At 40.1% G+C, this 26,610-nt stretch overlaps 4 protein-coding genes across 7 annotated transcripts in view; 1 reads left to right on the top strand and 3 right to left on the bottom strand.

The window, feature by feature from the left end:
* Nucleotides 1-7,914, bottom strand: part of bicd1a (bicaudal D homolog 1a) — a 31,115-nt gene extending 23,201 nt beyond the window's left edge. For all 4 annotated transcript variants that reach the window (XR_014912481.1, XM_085411630.1, XM_085411629.1 and 1 more), the window contains exon 1: nt 7,589-7,914. Coding sequence is in view for 3 of the 4 variants with exons in the window: in XM_085411630.1 (XP_085267756.1) it covers nt 7,589-7,804 (216 nt within the window). In the remaining variant the exon portion in view is untranslated. The remainder of the gene's footprint in view (nt 1-7,588) is intronic.
* Nucleotides 7,915-9,938: 2,024 nt separating this feature from the next.
* LOC146664510 (uncharacterized) lies at nt 9,939-13,095 on the bottom strand. Its single transcript, XM_085411023.1, has 5 exons — nt 12,672-13,095; nt 12,518-12,574; nt 12,251-12,399; nt 10,572-10,685; nt 9,939-10,299 (listed from the first exon to the last, which is right to left on the bottom strand). The coding sequence occupies exons 1-5, from the start codon at nt 12,907-12,909 to the stop codon at nt 10,138-10,140; spliced, it is 720 nt and encodes a 239-aa protein (XP_085267149.1). The 5' UTR covers nt 12,910-13,095; the 3' UTR covers nt 9,939-10,137.
* Nucleotides 13,096-15,584: 2,489 nt separating this feature from the next.
* On the top strand, nt 15,585-22,912 carry slc23a4 (solute carrier family 23 member 4). Its single transcript, XM_085411024.1, has 12 exons — nt 15,585-15,956; nt 16,551-16,685; nt 17,003-17,160; nt 18,363-18,522; nt 18,972-19,153; nt 19,523-19,643; nt 19,747-19,903; nt 20,164-20,417; nt 20,588-20,752; nt 20,844-20,952; nt 21,042-21,137; nt 21,919-22,912. The coding sequence occupies exons 1-12, from the start codon at nt 15,909-15,911 to the stop codon at nt 22,185-22,187; spliced, it is 1,854 nt and encodes a 617-aa protein (XP_085267150.1). The 5' UTR covers nt 15,585-15,908; the 3' UTR covers nt 22,188-22,912.
* Nucleotides 22,913-22,914: 2 nt separating this feature from the next.
* Nucleotides 22,915-26,108, bottom strand: LOC146664512 (protein FAM180A-like). Its single transcript, XM_085411025.1, has 3 exons — nt 26,030-26,108; nt 23,496-23,593; nt 22,915-23,401 (listed from the first exon to the last, which is right to left on the bottom strand). Exons 1-3 carry the CDS (start codon nt 26,106-26,108, stop codon nt 23,072-23,074), a joined length of 507 nt encoding a protein of 168 aa, XP_085267151.1. The 3' UTR covers nt 22,915-23,071.
* Nucleotides 26,109-26,610: the final 502 nt, after the last annotated feature.

Here is a 26,610-nt window from a genome sequence, read left to right on the forward strand (position 1 = left end):
ACCACGAGGGCATACAGGTCCTTATCTATATGCTTGACTGCATCCCTGAGCCTGTTGCAAGGGTCACAGGTCAGCATCAGCGAAAACTGCACAGTGCATTCCACTCTTGGCTTTATTTCCATCCAAGAGGCAAAGGTGCCAAAAACAGTTTGATTGCTCATAAAGCGCAGTGGGTTACTGATTAAAGAGCCAGTTTTTCTAAAATTCTTGAAGCTACTAAATAGAATCTCTCACACGTGTTTAGGCAGCATTCACCGATCTTTGCAATACACGCTACGCTACACACAATAGAGTCCAGCGTAGCTCAGACATGATACGTTTTCACCAAACAGAGCAGAAATCAATGCATAATTCCCACTTCAATCCAGGGGGGGACTGTAGGGGAATAATGAGATGAGGAGGGGCACGCTGAGCTGATGGTGTAGTGCACAGCTAAAAGACTGAAACACTACCATCTCATGAGATATTGATTCAGCCCTTCTGTCCATGTTTACTGCCTCTGCCAATGTAAAACAGGAGTCAAAGGAGGAGGTGGAAGGAGAAGCGAGAAAACCCTTTCTCCCCAGCTGCTGCTTTCTTGTTTGAGAACGTCAAACACACCAGAAATGTTAATAAGTATTCAAGTTCTGCTAATCCTTTTAATCAATGTTCCTTTTTTCCTTCTACAGGGAGTGCAGAATTATTAGGCAAATGAGTATTTTGTCCACATCATCCTCTTCATGCATGTTGTCTTACTCCAAGCTGTATAGGCTCGAAAGCCTACTACCAATTAAGCATATTAGGTGATGTGCATCTCTGTAATGAGAAGGGGTGTGGTCTAATGACATCAACACCCTATATCAGGTGTGCATAATTATTAGGCAACTTCCTTTCCTTTGGCAAAATGGATGAAAAGAAGGACTTGACAGGCTCAGAAAAGTCAAAAATAGTGAGATATCTTGCAGAGGGATGCAGCAGTCTCAAAATTGCAAAGCTTCTGAAGCGTGATCATCGAACAATCAAGCGTTTCATTCAAAATAGTCAACAGGGTCGCAAGAAGCGTGTGGAAGAACCAAGGCGCAAAATAACTGCCCATGAACTGAGAAGAAGAAGTCAAGCGTGCAGCTGCCAAGATGCCACTTGCCACCAGTTTGGCCATATTTCAGAGCTGCAACATCACTGGAGTGCCCAAAAGCACAAGGTGTGCAATACTCAGAGACATGGCCAAGGTAAGAAAGGCTGAAAGACGACCACCACTGAACAAGACACACAAGCTGAAACGTCAAGACTGGGCCAAGAAATATCTCAAGACTGGTTTTTCTAAGGTTTTATGGACTGATGAAATGAGAGTGAGTCTTGATGGGCCAGCTGGATGGGCCCGTGGCTGGATTGGTAAAGGGCAGAGAGCTCCAGTCCGACTCAGACGCCAGCAAGGTGGAGGTGGAGTACTGGTTTGGGCTGGTATCATCAAAGATGAGCTTGTGGGGCCTTTTCGGGTTGAGGATGGAGTCAAGCTCAACTCCCAGTCCTACTGCCAGTTTCTGGAAGACACCTTCTTCAAGCAGTGGTACAGGAAGAAGTCTGCATCCTTCAAGAAAAACATGATTTTCATGCAGGACAATGCTCCATCACACGCGTCCAAGTACTCCACAGCGTGGCTGCAAGAAAGGGTATAAAAGAAGAAAAACTAATGACATGGCCTCCTTGTTCACCTGATCTGAACCCCATTGAGAACCTGTGGTCCATCATCAAATGTGAGATTTACAAGGAGGGAAAACAGTACACCTCTCTGAACAGTGTCTGGGAGGCTGTGGTTGCTGCTGCACGCAGTGTTGATGGTGAACAGATCAAAACTCTGACAGAATCCATGGATGGCAGGCTTTTGAGTGTCCTTGCAAAGAAAGGTGGCTATATTGGTCGCTGATTTGTTTTTGTTTTGTTTTTGAACGTCAGAAATGTATATTTGTGAATGTGGAGATATTATGTTGGTTTCACTGGTAAAAATAAATAATTGAAATGGGTATATATTTGTTTTTTAAGTTGCCTAATAATTATGCACAGTAATAGTCACCTGCACACACAGATATCCCCCTAAAATAGCTAAAACTAAAAACAAACTAAAAACTACTTCCAAAAACATTCAGCTTTGATATTAATGAGTTTTTTGGGTTCATTGAGAACATGGTTGTTGTTCAATAATAAAATTATTCCTCAAAAATACAACTTGCCTAATAATTCTGCACTCCCTGTATAGAGTGACAGTACTAATTAAAAAAAAAAGCCAGATGTGCACAGCAGGGAAAAAGTGACTCTTCATCTTGAATGTAGTCAGATTACACTGTTCCATGTCTGCTTAAGAAACAGCACATTTGAAACTTGGTGGTGGTTGGTCATTCTAAAAAAAGTTTATCTAAAGCAATTTCTCACACACGATCATTGACTAACAGCATATCACATTAAGTTGGGCAAATCCTTCAAGAAACTGTTTCAGTCATCTAATGTGGAGCTAGGACTCAACTGCAGAGGAGAGAGTGAGATATTTATTCAGTCTGATGTACAAGTTCATCCAAAGGCACACAAACAGAAACACACAAGGAAGGTCAGCCAGTGCTGCAACAAAGAATGTGGGGAACACAACAACATTTATACACAACAGGAAACAGGACACAGCATGAGACACAGGTGATGGTAATCAAAGACAATTAGACAGATGGGGGAAGTAAAACTAAACACAAGGCACCAGAGACAAGTAAGTACCAAAATAAACTAAATCTAAACTAAACAAGTACAATCTATAGTACAGTATTCCCCCTTTCCCTCCTCTTATTCTCATCCTTGATTTCTTTCCCTTCTCCCTCTTCAAATGCTTTTTAGAAATTGGGACATTCTCCGAGATGGCACACTGAGATCAATTTCCAGGTCACAGGCATGAAGATGGAGGAGAAAGGAGACGAGGCACAAATTATGGAAAGGAGACAATAAACTGTTTAATGACACATGTCCCTACCCAGATTCAAACTCGGGAAATTGCAGCTCAGTTTAGGTATCGTCCACTGCAAGCTACAGGAATCCATGCAAACACAAAGCTTGTGAATATTTAGAAATCACACGACACTTATAAAGCGCTTTGAGGTCAGGGTTAGCCCCGCCTACTATAGGTACAAATTAAGCAGGTGAGGAAGAGACACAAGGCGAAAGGATGAGGCAACAGTCATACAGTGTTCTTATACTGACTTCTATATTAATTAGATTCAGTGTTCCATGATGTTAAAAGAAAATGGATATAATACTGTTTTTGTATTTATCACACATACAGTTGATCATCTTTGATAACAGCCAATAGGATTTCAAAAGAAACACATATAATTATACAGTCCAGCTCTTTCTCATGCTTCTTTGAAAAAGACAGATAAACCTGTGCATTCTTGTTCAGTAAGCTTGCTCTTCTTCAGCTTCTTTCCTCTGGATACAATTTATGAATTAAGAAATCCTTAAATATCCAAAGATTCCAGTCATAGTGAAATCATTCACGTGATTGTGGACTATGTTTTTGAAGCCTTGGGTTCAGGTTTTTGCCATCCTTTTCATCTTCTTCCTCTTTTCTTTAAACCAGACTTGACCATATGCACAAACTGTAGAGCTGGGGAGGTATCAGCTAACACTAGCACTGGTTAGATAACAAGATGAATCCATAATTCACTGACATATTAGATGGTATGCTAACGTTGGCAGATGATAAACAGGCTGTATACAAAGCTGAACAGCCCGTCCAGTAGAACAAGATGGAGGCTGAAGACGAAGAAACTACGCCAACCTTTAGTGGCCACACCCCTTATAATGAAATACAACTTAAATAGACGTTTTACCGATTTGAATACAATTTAAACAGGGCTGCTATAAAATCCCCCCTTACAGGTGTCATGGACAGGAAAGCTATAAACAGCTGTGTGTTCAGACCAAATGTAAAGCAAAGTTTCACCTTGTGTACCTTTGAAAAATGCACTAGCTGGAGTATTTTTGGACCATTTTGCAACCTACATATTATCACCCCCCCATTAGCTTAACAGCCAGTAGACATAACTGATAACTGGAGTAATTTAACAGTAACACACTTTTATAACATGCGAGCAACTGCTAAAATCTCACTCATTGTCTCCTTTTTTGTTCTGTCTAAAAGTAAAGTGCACATCATACAAAAGACTTCCTTTCATTTCTGTTTGTTGCTGGCTGTGGGAGAATCTCAGCTGACTGTGCTTGTGCAACACAATGCAAACAAGTTGTTAAAATGTCTGATGATGAAGCTTAAACCTTACAGGAGAAGGAAGTGCAGGGCCCGGTCTTTTAGCATTACGTTCTACTTATCTGATTAGGAAATTCCACGTTGATCTGATGAATCGTGACTCAGCTTTTCTTTTTTGGTCTTTCAGATTACCATGTGAAGTCTTTGACACAGATCTCAGCTGGCATTTTTCATGGCCCAAAGCAGAGGGAACAAACTGACCTGTGAACTGCCTGTTCCCAACTTATCACAAATGTCATTTCTTCTGCAAGCTTCTGATCCGAAAGACCCAAAGATGACTTATGAAAGCAGCTGATATTGCTAACTTTTATTTCACATGCTTCCTCAGATCCAAGGTGTTCGAAACATGTCAAGCATTTTTATTCAACTAAACAAAATAAATAATTATATTATGAAATGATAGCAGAGCGATTCTCTTCCAATACTTCTTAAAGGTAAATTCAAGCTTTGCTGACAGCGTGAATCCCTAGAAAGCATATAACCTCACTAACATGATGGAACTTATTCTGCTCTGCAGTGGCATCCTCCTCCTTCTGCCTCCTACTATGTGTCCTTCCTGAGGTTGATCTGCCCAGAGATAGCGCTAACAAGCCAAAGCCACAGGGTAGTGATGTCTCTGTCACTGCTTAGGCAAAAAAATACGTTTACGTTTACGTCCAAAAAATACGTTTTTGTGCATGATTGTACACACAAAGACTGTTTGACTTATTTGCGTGGAGGATGCTGATGTGTCACGTCACATCATGACTTTCCATATCCAAGTCCTTGTGGTTCATTGCATAGCAGATACTCACACAGATACACACTTTTTGTAAAACAAGCCCAAATTAGTCCTGTGTTACAGTAGCTGAGGCACTTGTGTCTTGCATAGGTTTCTCCACGTGTTTAGTTTGTGAGCTGAATGTGCAGCACAAGCAGCGCTCTAACCAGCGTCTCCCCACCAGCTGGGACCTGGATTGAGGGCAAACAACCTGAGCACACGGGGAATACAGTGCTGCTGTATGTGTGCCTACAGAACGTATGCAAACGCAGTAGGAACATGCATGCAAATCTGGGCAGCTTGGACATACACACATGCAGACACAATGGCATATGATCTGTGTGGCATCTGGATAACAAATACACACTTCAGGCATTTGTTCTTTGTTTCTACAAGTATGATAAAGTAGCCTTTTGTCAGTTGTTGCTGAAAAATATAGAACAATGTAATACAAACAATACGACTGAAGAAAAACATTGTAATCTGAAACAAAAAAGGTGTCTACCTTTCACTGTAATTATATATTCTATTCCACTTAATCCCAGAAGCAATTTCAGTTTCTATCTGGAATTTCTGCACCTTTTATTTTGCACCTCTCCCGAGTACGGGGAGAGCAGATGTGATGTTATTGAAGTGGCAGGTTTGCACTCTGCCATTTGGTCTCTTATTCATAGAAGTGTGCAGCAGACACACAGGATCCCAGAGGTGGGGTTTTTTCTGCTGAAGCAATATCACATACAGAAAATGTTGCCTCTGTCAAGCGAGAAGTCAATCATACAGGCAAGCAGATGTGAGCCGACCACAACACTGAGGAATGGTTGGTGGTTTTTTGCTGACCTGATGTTCTTTTTCAGTTAAAATCAAAGTTTTACTACAAATGTGAAAACTAAAAGGATGAATAATGTACGAGCAGCTGCCTACACTACTGCTTAAAAGCAGTTGACGTGCTTAATTTATTTTTTAGAGGTAGAGGCAACTTCCTCTAACAAAGTCAGTTCTTCCAGTATGCTTTAGTCTTATAATCGTCTCCCCTCTTAAAACACGGCCATGTCTTTATATTTCTTCTCCATTATCTTTTCTTTCTCAACATATTCTCACCATAGTCCATCATAATACCCATCCCTCTGTAATCCATAAGTGTGAGTTATCAGCTTGACACTGCTGAGCTGCTGGCTGTATCACGCTGTCTCCTCAGCTTTCTTGCTGTGCTGTTATCTGCACTAAGATCGTTCAGATTCTGCATGCGTGTCAAACCGAAATGTTAAGCTAAGCAGTGGAATAAAAGGGTACGAGGAACAAAGTATAAATACAATTAAGCATGCAAAATGTAATGTGATAAGTGATGCTTAATGTACTATGTGGATTCTTTTTTATTTGGCTATATTTGGTGAGCTAGTTGCACAAGAAAGAGTCACTGATGTGTAGGATGAATGTGGACTTTTAGAGGTTTATTTCAAATGGGCTACACGTGAACCAGAATCAAAATGATTCTTATGCGAAAAAGTGAAACAATAAAAAGAATAATTCAGAGAATTACTTTGACCAGGGCTGTTGGCTATCTTTGAAAGGTTTAGCTAACACCCTTAACATATCAAAAAGATCACCTGTAACACATGATGCATTCTGACAGTCCTCTATTATTTGCTTTCAGAAAAAATAAACAGGGTATTAAAAGTTTTCTTGTGACTCGATGACTTAAATGTTCGACCAAAGCAACTGATGTTCAAGTGATAATAGATGACTCCATGTAAATAATGACGGGGCCTATCTCGATGCCACGGACACTCACAAGCACTCACCGCACCAGTGTAACCAGCCTTCAACTCCTTCTTCCAATGGTCAGCAATTTCCATAGGCGACCTTGGACCAGGGAGCCCTGTCAGCATCTGCCTCTTGCAACATGTATGCACTGAGTAACTCGACACCCTGCAGTCATTAGCCAGGTCGACACCTACCTTAAAAGATCTTGAATTTTAACGACATGTTTTGATGTGACTTTATCTCTTATAATTCAGACCAGTTGATTATTGAAGCACCATATGGCCTGCAGTGAAATACCCTCAAGAAACATCTAAGCAAAAAAAAAAAAAAAAGGTCCTAAAAGAGTCCCTGAAATTCCCTAATGACTCTTCTTACTATGGAAAACAAAGAAACTTCCTGTTGTGGGAGCTGAAGTGGACTGTTACTGTGTGCTTGCAATTCCGACACTGTAATGCTCAGTGCTGCTCGATATACCCACTGCACAAACAGCATTTTACATTATAATTTATTCATAAAGCAATTTATTCATACAGTGTTGCACATTTTCCAGCTGGAGGATCTTCAATTGCATCATATTTAAGTTGCATTAAACTATTGCTCTTTTTGAAAGCCCTGATAAATTGCCGCCCCCACTCTGCCTCTGGGCGTCAAACAGGTTTATAGATACCCGCTGAGCGTCACTCAATTGAGGTGCAAGCGAGTCACACACCTGACTGCAGTGCTTTCCCCTCCCTACAGAATGAAAACAAATAAATAAATAGAATCACTGCCCCATCCTCTCCTCTTACCTCTTGTAACTGCTCCAACTCCTTCCTGAGGATCTCTTGTTCGGTCTCTAGCTCTGTATACTTCTGCTTCAGCGCCTGATTCTCCTCCAGGACAGCTAAACCGCACTCCGCAGCCCTGATCTTTTCCCGGTTCGCCTCGGCCAGTTCCTGGGCGAGCCGCTCCACCTCGGCCCGGTACTGATCCACCGATTCCCCGCATCCTGCACCAGCGGCCATCGCCCCTCTCTCGCGCTTTCGCTTCGACTAAAAGCTTTATGTCCCCCTGTCTGTCTGCGGTTCCCCCCGTCTCTCCACCGCTTTGGACAGAGGCAGATGAGCCAGATAGGCGGGCGGAGGCTGCGAGATGATGAATATCCGCCCCCCACCCCTCCTCTCCACTGAGAGCCAGCTGCAGACTGGAAACGAAGCACAAAGTAAAAACAACAACAACAAAAATAAATCTGTTTTAGTGCTTCAGTATTCTGAACAACATTCAACAGCTGATAAAAAAAAAAACGAGCTTTAAATAAATGACAGAATAAAATCAGGTCAGTGGTGTCTTCTGTTTGACACACAGCAAAACTGAGAGCATCAATTTTGCTTATTCATGGGTGCAGGGGCGCCATCTGTCGGTTACTCTGGTGTATCGCTTCCCATCTGAGCGTGTGCAAACATGTAAATGTTACTGAGTAAACGGATGCCTTCTGCTTTTTAAATGTTTTAATGATTACATTACGTTTTCTTATGGAAATAAATAATAATAAATTCGTATATGAAAAAATTAAACCAAAAACTGGTGAATTTTGAAATCTTTATCAACCAGGTAGGTGCAATTTATAAGCTTTTATGTCATATAATCAGTTGTGGATTTTTATAATCTAATAAAAAGTTTAATCAAACTACTTGTATACATATAGTAAAGTCTCACTGCAGATATAACAGGAAACACTAAAATATATATATAATTTAGTGTTTAATATCACTCTCAGGTTGTGTTTATACCATAAAAGTTATTTGTGTCCATTACATTTAAAAAATTGTTTTTACTGACATCAATATGCTTTTTATACCAGACAGGGGTCCTGATGCAAGTTAGTGCCTTAGTGAAAGAAGTTTTTCTTACAGTTGCAAAGACTGCGATATATTTAAGGTGAAAGGAAAATGGTGTACAACCCTGTATTGGGTAATCTCTTCCTGTGTTGATTCCTTTATGGCACTCGTGGCCAGTAAAGTCTCCGAACTATATGGAAAAGATCTTACTCTCAAAGTAAGCAGGTACAGCTAATCTATGTGGATCCTTTCTAACTGAGACAATAAAAGTTTAATGGAAGAATAGTGACAAAGTATAAAATAATAAATTAAGATCAAATGTGAACAATAAACTAACATTCGATGTAAAACATTGCAACAGCTATTTGGCATAAGATAACCTGTCTGGTATCAGTAACTAAGGTTTCCCAGGAATTATTTCAGCCTTTTAGGAAATGTAAGATGCCAGTTTGGAATTACAATAACAAAATCCAATAAAAGTACGATTATGAGGTTCTCAAGGTTGTTGTTTTTTCTCTTTCCAACAACTATTTTTGTCCTCTTACTGTAATCCCTCCCATTCAGCCACCAGTGTGGTTTATCTTACAGCAAACACATGCAATAAAGTAAGATAAGGCCAGGGTGAAAAGTTTAGCCATACTCAGAGCCCTGTTAAATGTAATCAGTTATGACCCTGTCAAGTAAATTATTGAATTGATAGCGAAGGCGACGGACGCTGTGTTATCTCTCTTATAATTGGTAATTATTTGGGAACTGGCCTATGTAACACTTCTCAGAAAAACCTGGAATTGTCGCACGCAGCAGGTTTCAAGGTGACTGGTGAGCACAAGTCATTAAAGGAAGGCCACGAACAATACTTAATATAAATATGTAACATTTGCTCGGCAAAGGAACAAGAATGAATCAAAACTTTTCACTCTTTAAGTTCGCCTAGAACACAATTATTTATATAGCTCTATAGCCCCAATATACAGTAATGATTCACCCTGTATTTCTCCTTTGATCCCACATGTTGTCTAAATCTGACCTGCCAATAACCTCAAGTTACAAGCCCAAATTAAGATAAGGAGAGGTTGTCAGAAAGTCAAACAGATGAACAGGTCATGGCAAAGCTGTATCTTATCTGTGACAAGGAAAAATCGTGTCATGAAAAAAAACACAGCCAAATGCTTTGCTGCACAGTAACAGTGACACGGCTCTCTCTACCAAGAAGTATATCACGGTACAGGACGCCCTCAAACCTTGATCTGTACAAATACATCAGTACAGACTAATCACGAGGACTTTTATTTCGAAGAAAGACATCAGAACGTTTGAAGCAATCAGCTTTATTGAGATAAAGAAAAAGATCAGTGCCTTTATTTCAGCTTCACACAGTGTGACACATTAAAAGCAAAATATACGGCTACAGTATTTTACAGATTCGTGTTTACGTTTGAGCATCATCTCAAACTTTTTTCTTTGCCTCGTGTAATTAAAAACAATGAAAAAAAAAGTGTTGTGCAGAATTGGTGAAGGTGCTATCGTTCTGTTCCCAGCATGTCAATATAGAGAGTCCTGTGACCAGGAGAATGTGCGGCGGTCAGCACAACCGGTGTTGTTGATGAGCTGAAATACAGCCTTGCTTGAAGAGGTTTTGGTAAACAGCAGGGCAGGCAGCACATTGCTTGCAGCTGGGGCTTCTGTGAGAGCAGAGAAAGATGTTTATCTCACAGGAATAACCAAGATATTCTACTTATGAACCTCATCAATGGCTCAGTTACTAAGAAAGTCACGCTGTATTCAAAGACTTTATAATATCATAAACATTTTATTGTTTAAATATGTCTAAGCTGTGTGCTTTATTTCTTAATTGTAAAGAGCTTCGAGCTGCGTTGGGAATATGAGGGAAGCCTCATAACAGAACATGTGAGAATAATAAATACACATTTTACAAAAATATATGTCAAATTACCTCATAATAAAGCCGGTGAAGATTGGTCGAAAGTAAGCGCTGCCTGCTGATCAGCTCTATGTCTCTGAGTGTTTCAACCTTCCTCCATTTGGCCCTGCGGTTTTGGAACCAAATCTGAACAACACACACAATGACCATTTATTTAGAACAATTAACTAAACTTCAATAATAGTAATACAAGCATGAAGAAATGTTAATGCAGTTAATTTACCTACAATGAACCAGTTCACAATAAAAGGAGTCTCGGGGTATTTTGCATTGTAATAAAAACGCCTGCATCACATCTAAAACTAACAATGATTCAAAACATTTTTATAAAAACCCCTAAACAGTGTTGCAGTTTGGAGCTAATGATTTTAAATGTGTGCTCCTATCCCGTCTCACCTTATCATTAATCATTTGAGGTTTTGGCTTGTGCAAGAATTCTGTCCAAAGACCATTATTGTCTCTGCACTAATGTGCAAAGACACACAGTTACTGGGATTAGGTTAACTGATGAGTCGCCCACAGGTGTGACTGTGAGTGCCGATGGTCGTGTCCAAATTCATGGGCTGCATCCTCCTGAGGACCCGGCTTCGCGGTCTACGTGGGCCAGGTCCTCAGAAGGTCGGGTAGGCCGGAAGTAAACGGCTGGGGAAATTGGACGGTCTAGCCTTCTGATTAGCGTCACCGCTGTCTCAGCCGTCTGCTTCTTGCTATCTAAAATATAACAGGACACTGGCGTAAATTCTCGACCGTCTCATACGTCTGTTTAATCAGTTTTCTATTTGACGTTTAGTCAGCTGTGTAAAAACCAAGGAGGAACCCACCCGGGGGATTAATAAAGTTTTATTTTATCTAATTTAACAACTTTAATCTCAGCCAAGCCGATTTACTCACGAACAAACAAAACACTGAAAAAAGCCCAACAGTAACATTTTTAGGTTGTCTAAGTGACTTATATATTACGTTTAACCCGAGTAGCGAAAGTCCGCGGTGATGTGAAAATGATGTGCCGGGAGTTGTGCCGTTCTCGGCCGCATCAGTAACCCTCGAGCTCCCAGCTAGCTATCGAGCTGGTGGGTGGCAGACGTCTCCGAAAACGTCGAAGCATTTTTGCAAATATGCGATATCTTGGTAAACCGAGCAGATATTTGATGTTTACACAGCTACTTTCTCGCCTGAAAATGTGTTAAAAGTTTATTTTGTGACCCAGAAAGATTAGTAAGAGTAATTTTAAAACTTAGTAGCGGCCGCCATTGCTGGAAACTGGAGTCCTTCAACTTCGGGGAAAAGAGGGCGCATTTGTCGGCTGTATTCGGGGGAGTCTACAAATTTGAACAGCCTTCGGCGCGTCGCTGTGACGTAATCGGTCTACAAATGCGGCCTCTGGAGGATGCAGCCCATGAATTTGGACCTGGGTGTACATCGCCTTTCACCCTGAAACACCTGGGACAGGCTCCAGCCACCCCGCGACCCTGATAAGGATAAGCTGAAGAGAATGGATGGATGGACTCGTTAGTGCAATCAGTCAGACAGTTGGAGTGTTTGGAGCTTGCTGATTTGATCAAATGGAAATAAAGTAGTGACTGATACCAACGTAGCGCCAATAATAATATTACTCTGTTTATGTGGCCAGTATTAAAAATCTCACTATTTTAAGTTGAAAATAAAACCAAACCAAACAACATGTATCCCACCTGTATTCGGCTCTCTGTCAGCTGCAGGCGAGAGGCTAACTGGTCTCTGGTGCTAATATCTGGATAATGGGTTTGCTGGAAAACCTTCTCGAGCTCCTGCACCTGGAATGGTGTAAAAGTGACCCTGGTTTGCCTCTTTCTTCTTTGACCTGTGAGCAGACAGTTTGAAACATATGATAGTAAAGAAGTGGTTCAATTTCAAACTGATTCATTCTTGAATCATCCTTTTAATCGATTTTTCTACTCATATATAAATGTATTACGCACTCTTGCAGTCTCCTGCAGCTTTTGGAGCCTCTTCATGTAGTCCCATATTCTGAGTTTCTATTGACAGAGTAAAAATTTCAACATCAAAAGGAGAACACACATGTTCTGACAATATTTGAACCAATATTTTTTACAGTAAGGCTAAAAAACATACCTGTACATGGATGCTGGTTATATACTTGGCTGTTTTCTCTGATGACAGACCAGTTCCGATGTACTTCATTCTCTTTTCTGACACATGAGGGCCTTTTCAGAATTTCTTCAATTGAATGCAGTATTTTATTCCTCGGCTGAGATTCCATTCCTTTATCTATTTGGGATAACTCTTTTTTTGAGTCTCCTCTCTTCCATATTTCCATCATTTTATCGCCTACCGTCAGCTCATCTGTCATTATATGTTCCTTTTATAGTCAGTTCTTGGTCACCAGTATAAAAGATACAAAATATTCCTTGTGCTCTGTCAGGCTCTTTCAGTAAAAACAAAATGAATAGAAATAGAATAGAAATCTCTTGATGTCTGACTTCTTCTGTCTGGGATCTTTGTTACACTCAATGCTTTACAAGGTGAGAACACATGAGTGTCCTCCCACTGCTATGAGCAAGTGTTTGACCTGCGTCACATGATCATAAAGAGGAGGAGCTACTGCATTATGCCACAGCATACTTTTGAAAAAGAAATACTGCATTCAGCATCCAGCATTCAAAGTTTTAATCTTTCATATATAAGCTATTAATTTAAGGTGTGTGCTCAATTAATTCTCCAGATAATGGCATCTGGTTGTTATCACGATGTTATCACGATAGAACTGAGTAGTTCAGTTTGCTCTGAGTCTTTATTTCCTTCAGCAGAATCAGCAGGACACAGATAGATTTGTACTCTAAATCTGCAGCTTGATTATCACCTTGATAAAATTTCACCATAAACAAATTTAAAATCATTGCTTCTCTTTCTTATCGCCTGATTTATTGCACAGGTAATCTTTATCACCTTGGCCTCTGTATGCACTCTGACACTTTAGTTCAACTAAAAAAAAAAAGCACTGAGCTGCAGAGTGTAGGAGAAAGTGGTCTGTCTCCATCTAGTGGTACCGGCCTCTCAGTGAACCTGCTTGTAATTCTCTGAATATAATAATGAACCCTCATGAACAGCATGAACCCTCTGAGCTTGGGGGGCTGAAGGTAAGCAATGCACATGTTTAAATACTTTATATTAACTCATTAACCACTTATGAGTCACAAAATGTGACGCACATGTGCCTCTTGTGATCTCTAGGTAATCCGGTATGCACCATTCCAAGTCAGAGCTAAGTAGGGCTGATAAAGACACGAACACAATACATCATATCCAAGAGAAGCTAATCAATTATAGCAAGCTCACACTTAATCGAAGGTATGGTGAGAAAACTATAAGGAGTAACAACATGCGCTTTCTTACCGGCAAACTCCGGTAAGTTCAAACCAAACTGCACGGCTCGTAAAACTATGAAGGTCACAGGATGCAATCAGACACAAGATAAGAGCCAAAACATTTAGACCGAGGCCGTAAAAGATTACAGTCAACGTTGTTATGTCTCATTTGCACCTCCCAGCATGTTACAAGAATAAGAGCTTCATTAAATCTTAGTGTCGTTCAGCAGTTTTGTTTGTTTCAGTGCTAAATCATTATTTGTATAGACTTCTTTTCCATTGGTATTTCAATCACTGACCAGATATTGCTACTCCACTGACCTTTGGCCTTCTATTGGTCTTCTTGGAAGAGAGCTGTCTTTCCCTCACTCTCTCTCTCTCTCTCTGTGTGTGTGTGTGTGTGTGTGTGTGTGTTCATTTCAGTCAGAATTCAGTTTTATTTGATAACACCAAATCACAACAAAGTAATAACAATAATAAACAGAACTGGCTCCAGGAGGAGCAGCCGTCTGCTGTGACCGTCCATTTGCTTCCTTTTCTTCATTTCACCTCTTCTTATACGCTTTAATTGTGTAAGTAAGATGCTGCAGAGCCAAGGCTTGTTCAATAGTTTTGGTTTAAGAGTCATTTTTTGCTGGTACCTTTTATGTTACACCCCGGCTGAGTGTTTGTATTTATTAGTTATCCTCTAATATTCACTTCTCTTTTTTGTTTTTGTTTCTTTTTTGCAAATGATATTAAGCCTTTAAAAATAACACTGTTTCTACAATCGGGCCTTTGCTCGCTGACATGTGAGTCACATGCACTCAGAGTAGACCGCATGATGCCCCCCTACTCTCCTGGGTTTGTAAGTTTCATGTGACCTCAATTTTCTTCAGCTATTTTATTTGTTGGATACGTCCCAAGATTCCAGCTCAACTATTTAAATACTCCACAGCAGTCAGGATAAACCCTTTCTCAGGATTCTAGTTTAAAATTGTATTTTCTAATTTAGTTCTAACACTTCTGCTCTTCCTGACAAGGAAACCTTCTCATTTTGGTGATCACCTGACTTTTCCTTCAGAAAACCTTTGCAGAATTCAAATGTCCAGGCAATGACAGAACGGAGAGTTCCACAGGCATTCGTATCCTTTAAGGATGAATGATATTGGTTGCTTTTCACTGGTGTCTTTGTGCTGCCAGCGTGTGCCTTAGATCCTGATTTTGGAATAAGAAGAGATGTGCACTAATAATCATATGACATGCACACAGAAATGGATGCAAGCAGTGTGAGGATGAGCTTCTGCTGCTTGTCCAGCACATTAATGAAGTGGTGGTGGGCTGTTATCAAACTCCTAACAATATAATCTGGTTTACTATCATTTTACGGGAAGTAGAAATATACAGTAAATTAGGAAATTAAATTAACATCTACAGAACATTTTCTAGTCATCTATCAATACCAGCTTTGTGATTATTTGTCAACATGTGATCACTGCAGAAGTTTACCCTCCAAAACAAACATTTGGTGTTAAATTTAGAAAGAAACTCTGGGAGGGGGAAGTCTTTGTCAAACTAAAGGCTGTATTCTTTAACTGTTAAACATCTCTGACTGCAGAGCTGAGCACAGGTCACCACATACAGCAGACTTGCTGCTTCTTCAGCTTTAGAATTATATGACCTATGCTGAGGAATTAAATCTTTTAATACTTTCTTGCCTAAAGAGTTCTTGGTAAGAGATTTTATCTCCTGCCAGCCAAATGCCGGGCGGTCAGCTGCTGATTCTGTTGTAATTCGGTTCACATGAGCTGCAGGTGGGATCCATTTTGATCAGCAGTCTCATGTCTGAACTCTGCGCGTTCGTAATACTCTGCCTGCTCCGACCCGTCTGTACGCTCTCTCCCCTCTATCAGATGCTTCTCCTGATCCCTCCCCTCTGATTAATGGTTTTCATTCTGTTTTGTTTCTCGGCTCAGGAGACCACAAACTGGACCTATAGCCTGACATGGCTCCAGAAAAGGAAAGTAATGGACTTGACAACTATACCTTTGCGGTGAGTGTTGCTTTTAATTTTATATTAGGAAATGATTAGAGAGATTGCATAATCTCTACACAGTTGTAAGCACTGGATTCAGAATCACATCTTGGCATTCATAACTCTCAGGTGTCCATGTGGATTATAAATAATAACCCACATTCTTACCTGCAGTAACTGCAGTAACTAATATGATTAAACAGCCTCATATTAGTTTAAGATCAAACAGCTGCTTGCTGAGTGAAACAGAAGCATGAGTAGATTTTTTAAAGTATCTGTGAAATGAAGGTTTTCCTACCATCACATGATTATAGAAGGAATTCTTGATTCCTAGTGTTGAAAAATGGAACGACTTATCTGACTGCCCTGTTCTTTTCATCTTATTCTAATATTTTGGTTATGAGAAACATGAAATTAAGTTCTTTAATTATAGTTATTTACATACATTTTATAGATAACATGTAAAAACATATCAATACATGCTTCTTTTTTTAAACAAAGGGCAGTCAGTTGTGAATGATGCATACAGTGAACTGAGGATCACAAGTGTTGATAGATCCCTGCAGAATGTTCTAGTTTGACATGTCTGCTTATTCTTCTAATGAACTAAAGCTGGAAGGACGTTTCTGTGATCTGCCCGACAACGAAAAAGAACCAGCCTCCTCTACGGACGAGTGCAGTAACAAACTAGCATACTGTGTAACAGATGTTCCTCCCTGGTACCTGTGCATCATTTTAGGAATCCAGGTATGTCAACAAAGGTTTTTTCTTTGATTTGTTTCCCTTTGGTCATGTTTAACAATGATTAGGAGCCAGCTTTGCTGCATTGTTTCTAAAGTAACAATGTAAACATGACCAGCTTTCGCTTGACATTTCCTTGAGTGTTAGTTGCTTGGTTTTAGTTGTGTAAGCCAGATAGTGAAATTGGACTTTAATTGCACCGAACCTTCACTGTAATCTCTCAGGTGGTGTACAAACATCAACCATGTACCTTTTTTTTTTAAATGTGTAAATCCTACAACGATTAAATGAATCTCTGTTTTCCCCCAACTTTGCCCTCTCAGCACTGTTTGACTGCATTTGGAGGTATCATTGCCATCCCCCTGATTCTGTCCCAGGGACTGTGTCTGCAGCATGATGGCCTCACACAGAGCCATCTCATCAGTACAATCTTCTTGGTTTCTGGGGTCTGCACTCTGTTGCAAGTAGTCTTTGGCATTAGGTAAGGAAACAAGCAGGAACATTACTTATTGAAAACCAGGCTGTAAGGCTGCGTGGCTGTCTGTATCTGTGGGATGTCTCCTGGGGATATGCACTAGGAATTTTTGCAGTCATGAATTACATTGTGGGATTCTGGAGTGCTTTATATTTCTTTTATTTAATGTAAGATGATTTACATTAATTTATTGTTCATTCAGTGCTTTTTGATGTTCTGAGAGTATTTGTCCAACGCAGTGGTGCAGCAGGATGGAATTAACTAAGCTTCTTCTTCTTATTAAACAGCCAGAACAGAGAAGCCATTCTGCCTTTCTTCTTAACCTCTTTTGAACTATTATGTCTGCCAAAATGAATGTGCATGAACACCGAGTAGTATTTGAAAGCTTCATGGAGGTGAAATAAGTCCATTTGAGCTTTTATACTGTACAGAACTCAGCTTTTATTGTCAAATAAATAGTATTTAGTTGTTTTGCTAATTAATTTCTGCTTAAAATACCAGTATGGAAACTTCCTTGTAAACAGTGACACATGCACAGGAGAGCGAACATGATGTCACTGTTCTGGAGGCCTACAAACTTGTATGTTGTTGCTCTGAACTTCTGTTATGTGGTTGCAGACTCAGCCTGCCTGAATACTGGTGTCACAGATGGATTAACGGAGGAATTTCTATCTTATTATGTTTGGAATCTACTTCCTGCTAAGTCCACATTGTTCTGGCTTAGCACCACTCATGCTTTCTTGTCTTTCCCAAAATGTCTGCAAGTCAGCTGTGAGGGAAAACAAGCCTCGCACTTAGTGGTGCTTTTAGCGTCCCGACGACACAACGAAAACTTTCCGATGTTTCATCAAAAGAAATGTTTGCATGTTTTGTTTTTCACAAGAAAACTTCTCTTCTTCTGCGACGTGTGTGAATGATGCACTGCTTATGAGAATAGCATAATGAGGGTCATTACGTGGCAGATTATTTTAACTGACTTAACTTTCAGTCTAACAGTTTGCATAACAAGTCACACTCTCTTCACATGGTTTAAATTAACCATTTCCTTGTACACGATTCAAATAAATAGACTGCAGATGCCGTCAGAGAGGTCTTAAAAAACACATGCATGCACAGAAGACACTGTCTCAGTCAGTCTAAGCATTTCAATCACCCAAAGATACAGTAACTGATGGTTTGCTCTCTCGTATTGTGTTAATTATTTCCAGGCTGCCGATTCTCCAAGGTGGCACATTCACATTACTGGCTCCTTCCATGGCACTGCTCTCCATGCCAGAGTGGACGTGTCCTGCATGGACTCAAAATGCCAGCCTAGTCAACACCTCGTCCACACACTTCATAGAAGTGTGGCAAAGTCGAATGAGAGCAGTAAGTAAACTGTGACAGTCTGAACCTTCAGCACTTTGATCCCATTTTTGGTTACATTTTTCTAAAAACTCGTCTGACTTGTTCTCTCCAACTGCAAACTAGTTGAGCTTGTTAAAAAAAAAGTGCTTCCAGGGAGGCACAAAGATTTCAGATTAGCGTCTGTAGTGGTCCTAGTGCCTATGCTGGAAGCCTTCAAGTTCATGCATGATGCTGAGCCACAGACTGGAACCCTCTGGTGGAGGTTGCAGCTCCTGGCTTATAGACTTGTACATGTCCTGTTAAACAGAAACACTTAAGGGTGAGGCAGATAGAATTTTATCCCAAAAGTCTATGGAAGGCAATGGAAATGTTTGTCAGCAAATAACAACAGAAATGTTTTTTAGTACAAAAAGGTTAATGAGGTTACGAATTCCAAATTCTGACTGTCAACATTTTTGTGTTTTCTTAAGCTTCAGGGATCCATTATTGTGGGATCAGTCTTCCAAGTGCTGGTTGGTTTTTCAGGCCTCATTGGCCTCTTCATGCGCTTCATTGGGCCTCTCACCATCGCTCCTACTATTTCTCTCATTGGACTGTCCCTCTTTGACTCAGCGGGTAGCAGTGCTGGGAACCACTGGGGCATCTCTGCAATGTGGGTAAAACTTCTAAATAAAGTCCCTAAAAAGGCCCCATTTCTCTACATAACATAAAAATGACAAAACGAATATTTAAAGACTGCCAGAGAGATTTGTATAAAAAATATTTCATGCCACCTTAAAGCAGGTTTCTCAATAAAATGCGTGTTAGGTTGTGTTAAGCGTGCTCCCAGTCCTGCCTGGGCAAGACTTTAGAAAATAATACGCCTTCAACCCAGTAAAGCTTTAATCTTAAGGCTGCAGAGAAAAGCCTATTAAAACTTTCTTGCCCAACATCCAGTACAGCTGATCTACTTTCCTTTTTCTTCATTACATCTCAGCAATATTTACACGATGTTTTTCCCCTTTATGTCTGTGTCACACAGGACCACGGCACTCATCATCCTGTTCTCGCAGTACCTCCGTCACATACCAGTGCCCTTTCCAGCATATAACAAGGATAAAAGACTGCACACCTCTCCAGTCTACGTCTTTCAGATTCTTCCTGTACGTTGAAGACATTGAGTCTTTTCTTTTTTTCTATTAATTTTTTAATATTAAAGCCAAACAAAACAGATAACAAGGTGTTTTTGTTTTAATGCATCACAAGGTTTTGCTTGGAATCACGTTATCTTGGACCATTTGTTACATTTTGACTGTCTACAATGTACTTCCTGCTGAACCAGACAAGTATGGTTACCTTGCACGCACCGATCTAAAGGGAGATGTCATGAGTCAGGCTCCCTGGCTGGTTTTCCCGTACCCAGGTAAGATAGAAAAGCTCCGTTAAAACAACTTTGGTCATTTTCTTTGTTTCTGATTTTTAACTAAACTCAGACTGAATGGGATCATTGTTTCCACCCACATTTCTTTCTAATGACGAGGAATATCATCCAGTACCACAGTGTGGCTCAGTGATGTGTTGGAAGAAACTCACAGAGTCATCAAAGTTATCTTATTTTCAGAATAATATTTTGCAGATTATGCATTTGTGACATTTTCAACTTGCTTGCGTTTCCAAAATTAGGACAATGGGGGAGACCTACTGTCAGCCTGGCAGGGGTGATTGGCATCTTGGCTGGTGTAATTTCCTCTATGATAGAGTCTGTTGGGGACTACCACGCCTGTGCTAGGTTATCTGGAGCTCCACCACCCCCAAAACATGCCATCAACAGGGGTATCGGTATTGAGGGGATAGGCTGCCTGTTGGCAGGTGCCTGGGGTACTGGAAATGGTACCACCTCATACAGCGAAAACGTCGGAGCCCTTGGTATCACAAAGGTGAGATGACCTGCTGTTTTATGAAGTTTTTGCTACTGTTTGGATTTTTTGGTGTTTTGTGCAGTTTTTTGCATTGTTAGTTCTTTTCCTCCCTTAAATTTGGCATTTTAAGCACAAATTTCAGTGCACTCAGATCTCAGGAAAACTGAGAGAATTTCTATTTTTTGCAGGTGGGCAGTCGGATGGTGATTGTGGCCAGTGGAGTGTTGATGGTTGTCATGGGTATATTTGGTAAAGTGGGCGCTATATTCACCACTATCCCGTCACCTGTCATAGGAGGAATGTTCATGGTTATGTTTGGTGTCATCTCTGCAGCCGGAGTTTCAAATCTGCAGGTTTGTACTGAAGCTCAAACGTGTCGGCACATTTTCTTCTTTTGATTTGAGTCGGTTTTAACTAGACTTTGTTTCTGGGTCACATTTTCAGTACGCAGACATGAACTCGTCTCGAAACATCTTCATTTTCGGCTTCTCCATGTTCACTGGTCTGGTTATTCCAAATTGGATATTGAAGAATTCCAAAGCTATTTCTACAGGTGGACAGAAAATCTTTACTAATCTTAGAATTTTTTTTCAAAAAACCTGATCATTTAAACACAGGTCTAACTGTTTACATTGTGTCCAGGTGTGGTAGAACTTGATCAGGTCCTACAGGTACTTCTGACAACCAGCATGTTTGTCGGTGGCTTCTTTGGTTTCATACTGGACAACACCGTTCCAGGTATTGCTCTTTGTTACTGTTCTGCATGTATTTAATTCACCATGTTTAAAACACTGAAGCACAGAGCTGAGGTTATGATAAACATGGCAATTTAATGAAACTGATGAAAATGATTTTCAGAATGCTTTTAGGGTATTGAGTATTGTGGACATATTCATTTAGTTTAGTGATTATTCAATTAATTAAGAAAGGGTCAGAATGAAAAGTAATGTGAAAAAGAAAGTTTACACAAGACTCTATGACTCTACAGTGAGGACTATGAGAACTCCGAGGTGAAATAATCATTTCCTTTCTCACCCTCATCATTGTGGAGGAATGTTGACCGACTCTCCTTTACGGCATTGCTTGAGATTATTGAGGTTTGCAGGTATTTGTTTATGCACAGCCCTCTTATGGTCTGACTGTAAGGGAGCACTGAATTTCAATCTGCTCAAGCTCTAAAGTTTGATGGGTCTTTACAACACCTTGATTTTTTTTTTTTTTTACCTATTCTGGTTTAGATTTGGTGGCGTGCTTGGGATCATTATCATTGTCATTGTAGCGAGGGTCTACTTTCTCTTTCACAGGACTTTAAAAATGAAAACAGCAAAATAAGTAACATTTTTTAACCTTTCATTAGTGTCTTTCACTTCAGCTAAATTTAAAAGAACAATGTTTTAGAGATATTCTATTAGAGAATCAACAACACAGTGTTGTCAACATTTATGATAAACAAACAAAATCAGGAAATAGAGATAATCCAGAGTCAGGTTTTTTTAAAAACATTGAACATGTCCAACAGGATCGAAGCATGAACGAGGTATCCTTGCCTGGAACAAGGCTCATGAGGATGACTCCAGCAACACACTGGAGAGCGGAAAAGTCTACAGCCTTCCCTTTGGCATCAACTCTCATCTGTGTTCTTCCTCCTGGTTCCGGTACATCCCCTTTTGTCCTCCTACCATGCCCAACTCCTCAGATGGATGCGGGGCAGTTGCTAATTCCGTGGAACCTAAACAGCCATTGGGACAACAAGAGCCTGCACAAGTTATTACTGGAGCTGGCCTGTGAGCGGTGCACTCACTCCAGCGTGCCATTTTGGGGATTTTTCCAAAACCAGTTCCATCACAGGCAGCTCAGTTTGGACCTTGTAAAGGGCACTCTAATATAACAACACGGTGCAAAGTATTTAAAGGACCTTTTAAGGTGACGTTTGCAAATTATATCCTGCACTGGGAGGTACGTGATCAGCCACAAAGTTACAACCACTTAGTGGGTAAGTGATCGTTTCATTACAGTGCAATGTTCTGCTGGGAAGCCTTCGTTTCTGGCATTCATGGGGAAGCGACTTTCGCTCGTTTCAACCAACTAAACATTGTTGTAGACGAGTAACACTTTCCTTTAAGGAGGAGACTGTTTTACCACAGCGTGAGAAGTGGTTTTAATGTTGTGGCTCATCTTTGACTGGGAAGGTAGTATAGATAGACTTTTTTGTAAACTGGTGATACTGGTGATATGATAATTGTTGATGATGTATATCTTAAAAAACCTGAGCAGTCATCTGAATCCAGACCTGCAGTTCTCATTGGTTCAAAACTTGATGTTTTATTCTTTCATATTAGTCTCGAAATGCCGTCACATCTGGGTGCTAGTGAACAAACGCTGAAATGACAGGAACATGATTAAATCCACAATGTTTAATGCTACATTCAAGATATGAATTTGTTTCATATACAGTACCTCATGTTTGGATGAACATTTGCTGTAACAGTTAATATTTTACAATGATTGTGTTTATTTTCTTTCTGTGCACTTTACGAATTCATGCTGACGTTTACTGACAGGACATTTCCATCAGGATCTGTCAGCCATCCAGCTGCAAGCTCCAACACTTCAGCTTTTCATCTGTGTGCATATTAAACAGTGAGTCATTGTGTCACAGCACCACTGCTTACTCAGTTTCTCAGTGTCAGATCCTTCTTGATGGATTTGTATAGGCTTACAAAGGACTCTGCCCACACGTCTCTTTGGTATTCAGTAGCGGAGCTGACCATCTGATGGGCAGTGTACACCAAAGTCAAGACAGTGCGCTCAAAATCGTGCTGATGCAGGTAGCCAGTATGATTTGAAAGACCGGATATGAGCCTCAATATGTCTGTTAGCTTTTTCGGAATGATCTCTTCGCAGATGAAATCCAGGTTTCTTGTCTTTTGAAGGGAAGCTAGTTCAGCATCTGTGACCGAAAACGCTCCACTGGATTCAAACTGTATGCCAGACATCAGTATCTGTATTTAGTGACAAGAAAAGAAGTAACTGTTAATAGTTACATTGTCAGTGTTTGCTTTTTACTCATAAAACATCAAAGGTTTGTTCTTTTACCTCAAACAGCAGGTGAGCATCACTGATGGAGCTGATGAAAGTGGGGTTCACCGCAGCTGTCACTTCTCTTTTTATACTACTTGCAGCTGGAAATAAGGCTGGTGCACCAAGAGACACAGACAATGAGAATCAAGGGTGTTATGAAAGCATGCGCAGTTTCACATCTGGATTATTTCTATGCATCCAAAAGACAGTTTAAATCTTTTCAGCTGGAAATCCCTGTGACAAGTAAGCAATAATCCCTGCATGGTACAATGAAATGCAGATTTTACTGTGAGGTGAAGCCTGTGACAGATGTGAAATCCAGGTTCATCCAGCTCACAGCAGCAGATAATCTATAATAGGTGTTTTAAAGTCTGTGATCGGTAACCTTTCTTATGAATCCTATCAGCAGACAATGAGACATGACCTCAAACTTCAAAGGAAACAGAAATCAAAGGTGGAGTGGCACATGGATTGTACAACAAGTTCCAGATGATTGTACAGAGCTGTATATGGGATTCCTTATGCTTATGATTTAAGCCAGGATGTTAAAAACAAGTTGATGGGTCAAATGCAATTCAGAAGCTCTCGTTTTTTAACTTGAATATGAATTTTACAAAAGCAGAATTGTTCCTTTGCCTTACTTTTAACTGCTTTCCCTCAGAAAAGGCTCACTAATTAGGATTAAACTCAGCGAGTCTAATGGAAACATTAGGTATCTGACAAAACTCTGTCCAGGTGTTGGTGCCACATGTCAGTGTGTAAAACCACCAGAGTTCGAGAGCCTGCGTTGTAGGGTGATGTGAAAATCTCATGAAAAACAGAAAACAACATGAAAAGTCCAGGAGGTCACTGGATTAAAACACTGAAGAGCATGAATGACTACACAATAATTCTATCAATCTAGATTACATGGTCAAAGTGGTGGACCCAGTGAGCTGACAGTGATGGAACTAACATGTTTAAAAGGAACAAAGTTACAGTTTTCATTGTCCAGTCTCTCACATCCAATAATGGTGTGGTTTTATTAATGCCTAAAAGTGGAGTTTCTGCAATTCCGAGATCCAGGTGACAGAATTTCTTTTCCTAAAAGCATGAAAACAGGAGGGAACCGTGCAAAAAGACAGACAGCAAACTGCTCCAGCATGCAGTAATATCGGCAGAGTGGTGATTCAGTTCAAAAAATAAAAAAGGAAGCACATTAAGAAATTCATTGCTATTGATACGCCAGAGCCACTTACCCAGTGCCAGCACGTTCACAGCATGTGTTTATTTCAGCAGATGAAACGAGATGATATTTTAATAGACTTTAAATCAACCGAGCAAGTCGGTCATTATGTTAAGCTAATGATCTCCATTAATCTCAGTTCAATAAGGCCGGCGAGAGCTTGCATTATTGAACAGGATAGCGTTTCCTTTTTAGTAACTTCTCCAATTCACAGCGATTAAACATTTTCATGAAACATATTACTCTGAATTACATGTTTAGGTAATTACGATTATGTCAGGACATAATTCATAATTAGCTGCATAAAATAGTAATTAAACGCCAGCATATCCAAACCTGTTTTCACTTTTATGTTCTGCTGATAGAAGATATCACAGCAAACACTGTTTTCTCTTCTTTCTCTCTTATTGCACAGTTTTACATGAAATGTTTTCATGTACATACATGTTCCTAGTTATTAAATAGCATATATTAAATGATATAATTATATATATATTATATTATATAAGCAAATTATTAAAATTAGCATTTTTTCAAGCACGTGAGGTTGGATGAGGTTCCACTTGCATGGTTTTTACTGGTGCTGCGCCATGGTAAGTTATTCATCTAAGACTTTAACTCCAAAAAAGATCCTGGACTTTAACTGCAGTCTTAAATCTCGATGACCAACTTTATTTCTTTGGCAGCTTCACATCGCAGCGGGAGGAAGTTGTTTGAAACACTGGGATAAATGTAACATCATAACACTAAAGTGCACATGGTGCCCATGTTTATCAGCTGATCTTAAAAAAGAGCCCAATAAATCTAATCCTGATGATTGCAGCTTCTCATCCCTACTTGCTTTCATCCTTGCCTTCATGTCAGTGACCCACACTCATCTCTGCTTTTTAATCGCTTTCCTAGAGTGGCGTACTTTTTTTTGAATTGCAATGAAATCAAGATTTACAAAAACACTCAAACTCCACAGGCAGAAAGAATCATCTGTCACAAGCTGATCTGATCATCTTTGCTGTAAGCTTTTTATTATTCACAGTGTTTCCTCCTTCTCTCAGATCAGTTTACAGCTAAAGCCACTGTTTCCCATTAGAAACAGGTGCAGCTGATCTGTGATCCCAGAGCAGCCGCCAACATTAAAACATGCTTTGACTAAAAATAGACATTTAAAACTATTTAACTCACATATTAGGTGCTGGATTACAGAACAGGTGAGGAACGAGGATCACTCTGTGTTCAGCAAAGATTCCCAATACTCAAAAAGTATTTGCAGAAACTGAACTGTTTGCTTTTCTGTAGCAAACTTACATACATGCATTTTGAGTCTTACCATTAGCCCGATGTTGTGTGGCACCTGCCTCGATGCAGCAGCAGAAAAGAGCAACTATAAGCATCTTCCAGGGCAGCATGGTTGCCTGATGTTGGTTGCAAAACTGCACAGAGGTCTCTAAATTTACTGAGCATTTGGAGCCACACACAGCATCAGACGGCACGCTTTATTCATCACTCGTGTTCTCGGATTCGGTCTGCCTTCAGAACTGTGTTTTCTCTCCACCTCCTCTCTCTCTTTTGCTCTCATGAGCAGGATTACAATGCTTCCATCTGGTTATCATTAGGTTCAAAGGCACCCTCTTATTTTTGCACCATTTTTCTGGTCTCCCCTATTTCTTGTACATGTGGACAACTTTGATGTGTTTGTCTCGTGTCCTCTTCATGGATGCAGCAGCGATTTTCTTTGTTCAAATATGTTCTCACTGAAATGTCACAGAAAAACTTCGTATCAAATCTAAAATTCTCATCTGTATTTAGTGTAACCTTTGCAATTCATGTCATGATTTAGCTGCAACCAGAAAAGCATATGCTGATTTCCAGTATGCACAGTGTTCACAGGCTCTTCAGCCTTAGAAACAA

The sequence above is a fragment of the Rhamphochromis longiceps genome, linkage group LG7, assembly GCF_057381845.1.
Source record: "Rhamphochromis longiceps isolate RC_006_pf linkage group LG7, R_longiceps_female_GT1.1, whole genome shotgun sequence".
Lineage (NCBI taxonomy): Eukaryota > Metazoa > Chordata > Actinopteri > Cichliformes > Cichlidae > Rhamphochromis > Rhamphochromis longiceps.

What these genes read in the sequence shown, in the direction of transcription:
- LOC146664512 (XM_085411025.1), bottom strand. Translation starts at nt 26,108, where the DNA reads ATGCTGCCCTGGAAGATGCTTATAGTTGCTCTTTTCTGCTGCTGCATC. An exon ending in CACACAACATCGGGCTAATG is followed by an intron (nt 23,594 to 26,029) that starts GTAAGACTCAAA and finishes TTGGTGCACCAG; the next exon opens with CCTTATTTCCAGCTGCAAGT. An exon ending in ATGCTCACCTGCTGTTTGAG is followed by an intron (nt 23,402 to 23,495) that starts GTAAAAGAACAA and finishes CACTAAATACAG; the next exon opens with ATACTGATGTCTGGCATACA.
- slc23a4 (XM_085411024.1), top strand. Translation starts at nt 15,909, where the DNA reads ATGGCTCCAGAAAAGGAAAGTAATGGACTTGACAACTATACCTTTGCG. An exon ending in CCGGAGTTTCAAATCTGCAG is followed by an intron (nt 20,753 to 20,843) that starts GTTTGTACTGAA and finishes TCACATTTTCAG; the next exon opens with TACGCAGACATGAACTCGTC. An exon ending in TTCCAAAGCTATTTCTACAG is followed by an intron (nt 20,953 to 21,041) that starts GTGGACAGAAAA and finishes CATTGTGTCCAG; the next exon opens with GTGTGGTAGAACTTGATCAG.
- LOC146664510 (XM_085411023.1), bottom strand. Translation starts at nt 12,909, where the DNA reads ATGACAGATGAGCTGACGGTAGGCGATAAAATGATGGAAATATGGAAG. An exon ending in TGACAGAGAGCCGAATACAG is followed by an intron (nt 10,686 to 12,250) that starts GTGGGATACATG and finishes TGTGTTGTTCAG; the next exon opens with ATTTGGTTCCAAAACCGCAG. An exon ending in TTCACCGGCTTTATTATGAG is followed by an intron (nt 10,300 to 10,571) that starts GTAATTTGACAT and finishes CTGCTCTCACAG; the next exon opens with AAGCCCCAGCTGCAAGCAAT.